This window comes from Prosopis cineraria, unplaced genomic scaffold (assembly GCF_029017545.1).
Source record: "Prosopis cineraria cultivar Desert tree isolate PC_DT_omini unplaced genomic scaffold, ASM2901754v1 PC2003, whole genome shotgun sequence".
Lineage (NCBI taxonomy): Eukaryota > Viridiplantae > Streptophyta > Magnoliopsida > Fabales > Fabaceae > Prosopis > Prosopis cineraria.
Window position 1 is genome coordinate 21852 of NW_026557328.1, and position 2490 is coordinate 24341.

General features: G+C 39.8%; 1 protein-coding gene across 1 annotated transcript; it reads left to right on the plus strand.

The window, feature by feature from the left end:
* Window positions 1-639: 639 nt before the first annotated feature.
* On the plus strand, window positions 640-2262 carry LOC129301264 (chlorophyll a-b binding protein CP24 10A, chloroplastic-like). Its single transcript, XM_054939841.1, has 2 exons — window positions 640-951; window positions 1594-2262. The coding sequence occupies exons 1-2, from the start codon at window positions 719-721 to the stop codon at window positions 2141-2143; spliced, it is 783 nt and encodes a 260-aa protein (XP_054795816.1). The 5' UTR covers window positions 640-718; the 3' UTR covers window positions 2144-2262.
* Window positions 2263-2490: the final 228 nt, after the last annotated feature.

The window sequence follows — 2490 nt, forward strand, 5'->3', positions numbered from 1 at the left end:
GATCCATCCCCATTAACAGAAATTTTATGCAGGATATTTCCATACCTTTAACCAAGATTTTTTTCATAAACATTGCAAGAGACAAATAGTAATCTGACACATATTTTATTTTTTTCAATTTTATGTGTCAAATAATATGTTAAAAAATTACTTGTGAGAAAAAAAAACCCCATAATTTGTTTGCTTTTAAAAATAAGTGGAAAATGACAAATATATATAATAATTTTAGATATATAAAAAATCATGGTAATTCAACGCAATTGGAGAAAAAATTTTACAATTCATTCTCAAAATTTTGAGTCCTTAAATAATTCAGAATAATTTCAAAAATCAAGAATCCTTCAGCGTAAATATCTTAAATTTAAGTTCCTCCTTTATAACATTATCCTTTTTCATCTTGGAGAGATGGAACAAAAATAGGATGATAATAGAACAGTAGTGGTGAAGTGGTAATCCACGTGGATGGAAGCGACAAGAGATGAGGATGGGAGGAACTAGTTCTCATTGGTCCAAAATCTATCCACGATAGCTTCTCAGATTTCTGCTGCAGATTTTCTCGTCCCACTTGGCCCACTAAGAAACCCCTTTAGATTTTCTCACCCCCGCACGCCCATACATAAATAAAACACTCATCAGTATCCCCAGAAGACACACTACTACGAGCGCAATCTGTCTCTGTCATTTTCTCGAGAAAAGTTTCAGAGCAAGAAAAGCGGAGATGGCAGGTGCTGCAACATCTGGAGCTGTATTGAATGGCTTGGGATCTTCCTTCTTGTGTGGAGGAAAGAGAAGCCAATCTCTCTTCGCTGCTAAATCTGGTTCTGCTAATAATAATGCTGCAAACCCTAAGAGGTTCTTTTTTGCTGCTGCTGCTGCTGCACCTAAGAAATCTTGGATTCCTGGTGTTAGAGGTGGTGGCAACTTCATCGACCCTGAATGGCTAGATGGCTCGTAAGTCCCTCCCATAATCATCTTCGTTTCTTTCATTTTCCAGGAAAATTTTCAGACAAACACTCGTGTTATAAAAACATAGGTTAAACAGATCAATCATGAAAACATACATCTACATATCAGACAAACATGCTGCCAGTACACAAGTGTTTATGATATGATCTACGTGACTGAGATTTGAGCATTTTCTAGTCTAATTAGGGTAGCTCTCTGAAAGCCGCTTTCTGCATTCAAACACTATTTGTGTAAACTGAGTTGGAAATTTTACCTCAGTTTTTGTACCGTTATTGGACCGAGTCAGTTTCAAGATTCAAGCATTATTGAGTGTAATTAGGGGTAGCTCTCACCAAATTGTTTTCTGCGTTTGAGACTATATTTTGTTTTACCTTAGTTTTTCTGGTATTTTCTGATGTGATCAGATATCTCATAGGTCTTCCTGAAATTTTTTTTTTATATGGTTATATGACCGAGTTATATTATCGAGTTATAGAGGGGCAGCTCTCTCAAGGCTGTTTTCTACATTGCATTCACACGGAATTCTGCTATATTTTGTGCAAACTGAGTGTATCTGGAAATTTCACCTGAGCTTTTCTGGTATTTTCTGTTCATTGATCAATCTCTGTTGAAATATTGCTATTATAGGCTCCCTGGTGACTATGGCTTTGACCCTCTTGGACTAGGCAAGGATCCAGCATTCCTCAAGTGGTACAGAGAAGCAGAGCTCATCCATGGCCGGTGGGCAATGGCGGCGGTTGTCGGCATCTTTGTCGGCCAGGCATGGAGTGGAGTGCCGTGGTTCGAGGCCGGAGCCGACCCTGGCGCCATTGCTCCGTTCTCCTTCGGCTCACTTCTGGGCACACAATTGCTGCTCATGGGGTGGGTAGAAAGCAAAAGGTGGGTGGACTTCTTCAACCCTGATTCACAGTCAGTGGATTGGGCCACGCCGTGGTCGAGAACCGCCGAGAACTTCGCTAACTCCACCGGCGACCAGGGATATCCCGGCGGCAAGTTCTTTGACCCATTGGGATTCGCAGGGAAAATCCAGGATGGGGTTTACATTCCTGACAGAGAAAAGCTTGAAAGACTGAAACTTGCTGAGATCAAGCATGCTAGGATTGCTATGTTGGCTATGCTGATCTTCTACTTTGAAGCAGGACAAGGGAAGACACCTCTCGGTGCTCTTGGCTTGTAAAACTAGAAACATTTTCTGTGTAGATAATTGAATTTGAGGCTAGACAAGTTGCACATGAATCTTTGTCCTGTAGAGCCAGTGTGTAGTTCTCCCTAAGAAATTCAAATTGTGTGTTCTAATCTTGGAGTTGAATGCATGCTTGTGAACTGTATTTATAATGTAACCATCCTATAAAAGCTCTCTCTTTCTACCTCATTCCCCAGCTCAGGGTAATGAGGAGATATGGGTAATACATAGGTTTATATGAACTCTGCTTCATGACAGTATATAAATCTAGGTTAGTTGAGTTGGTTCAATCAATAAACCATTAAAAACAATGCATTAACTGGTTCAATGAAATACTTTGT

Coding starts and splice junctions, on each gene's coding strand:
- LOC129301264 (XM_054939841.1), top strand. CDS start 719: ATGGCAGGTGCTGCAACATCTGGAGCTGTATTGAATGGCTTGGGATCT. Junction 952..1,593: donor CCTGAATGGCTAGATGGCTC/GTAAGTCCCTCC, acceptor TTGCTATTATAG/GCTCCCTGGTGACTATGGCT.